Here is a 1,366-nt window from a genome sequence, read left to right as displayed (position 1 = left end):
CGCTCGATCCACCAATCGCGCAACTTCATCACGTTCTCCATGGCGCAGCACCGTTGGTGACGCCGGCAGCGAAACGCGCGATCGGTGCGAAGAGACTCCAGCCGATCGACGTCCTCGTACTCCGCGTCGACGGTCACGATCGTCGCGTCGACGTCGCCGAGAATCTCCTGCAGCCATTTCTTCTTCTCGAGACCTTTCACGTAGATTTGCGCGTCGGGCGTCTCCTCCGTCTCACGCAACTTGTTCAGGTTGTCGCGCACCGCGCGTCGAATGATCGTCTTCGCCTGGCGATAGTCCGTGTCGCCGTCCTCCCAACAAAGGCCGTGATGGTTCGCTATCAACCAACTGGCTCTCGCTTTCTCGGAGCTCGTCAACAGATTCCAACTCATCGGTGCGTGAAACACGTGATGCGCGAGCACGCGTGTCTCGCTTCGCAACACGGCCACCTCCTTCACGACGAATCTGTCGCCCACCGTGAATCCTTGCAGGTCGACGAAGATCGTCGTCGTCGTTGCCGCTGTCGCCATTGCGTCGGCGCGCGTTGGAAAAAAATTAAAAAACAGACGTTCGTTTCAAGTTGCTCGTTCCGAACAGACTGAGAAACGATAAAAGGAACCCGCGAATTTATATATTCCTCGTTTCCGGGATAAAAATAACCTCATAACCATATTTGTCCGTTTTCCAGATGAGGTATTCTCGCAATCGCATATTCAGTTTCCCGGATAAGGTATTTCCACAACTTTAATTTCCGTTAGATAATTTTGCGCACCACATTGGTCAGCGGACTGTACTCGATGACTCGATCGTGAACGATGAGACAAAAAGCTGTGGTTTTCGGCGGAACGTTTTCCTTGTTTTCGAACTCGATGCGCACGTCCACGGTAGCGCTCTTCACCGATTCGTTTTGACGGGAACAATCGATCACCGCGAGCGGAGCTACCCGCGCGAATTCGCGCGGGGAAAAAAGCGCGTCGTCGCGACCGTTCCCGTAATACGTTCCTCGAAATTTCGCGTACATCTCGTACAGCACGGCGAACTTGTCGCTCTCGAAATCCACATTCACGTCGTCGTAGGGATAGAATTCCGAGTTGAGATACAATTTCACGTTGGCGAGCGCGCAATGATCGAACCTCGAGGCGTCGCCCGCGAATTCGTTTCGCCGTCCGGTCTGCAGCGCGAATATGACGTATCGCGGCTTCTCCAATTGCGGCGCGGCTTTCACGGCCCACGAATGCTTGGTCGTGCTCTGCAGCAGGGGAAATTCGTACAGATCCCAAGAGCGAAAGCCCGCGCTCAGAAATCGTCCGCTCTCCAACGTTCGCAACAGCGATAATTTAGTCACGTCGTTCAGCGCCACGTGAGGCAT

General features: G+C 54.5%; 1 protein-coding gene across 1 annotated transcript; it reads right to left on the bottom strand.

The window, feature by feature from the left end:
• Positions 1–751: 751 nt before the first annotated feature.
• On the bottom strand, positions 752–1,366 carry LOC112465331. The gene has a single exon (XM_025032840.1). The coding sequence runs from the start codon at positions 1,364–1,366 to the stop codon at positions 752–754; it is 615 nt and encodes a 204-aa protein (XP_024888608.1).

Source organism: Temnothorax curvispinosus, unplaced genomic scaffold, assembly GCF_003070985.1.
Source record: "Temnothorax curvispinosus isolate PA1 unplaced genomic scaffold, ASM307098v1 QBEX01015109.1, whole genome shotgun sequence".
NCBI lineage: Eukaryota > Metazoa > Arthropoda > Insecta > Hymenoptera > Formicidae > Temnothorax > Temnothorax curvispinosus.
Note: the sequence above shows the minus strand (reverse complement) of the source record. Positions and strands in the feature narration are given on the sequence as shown.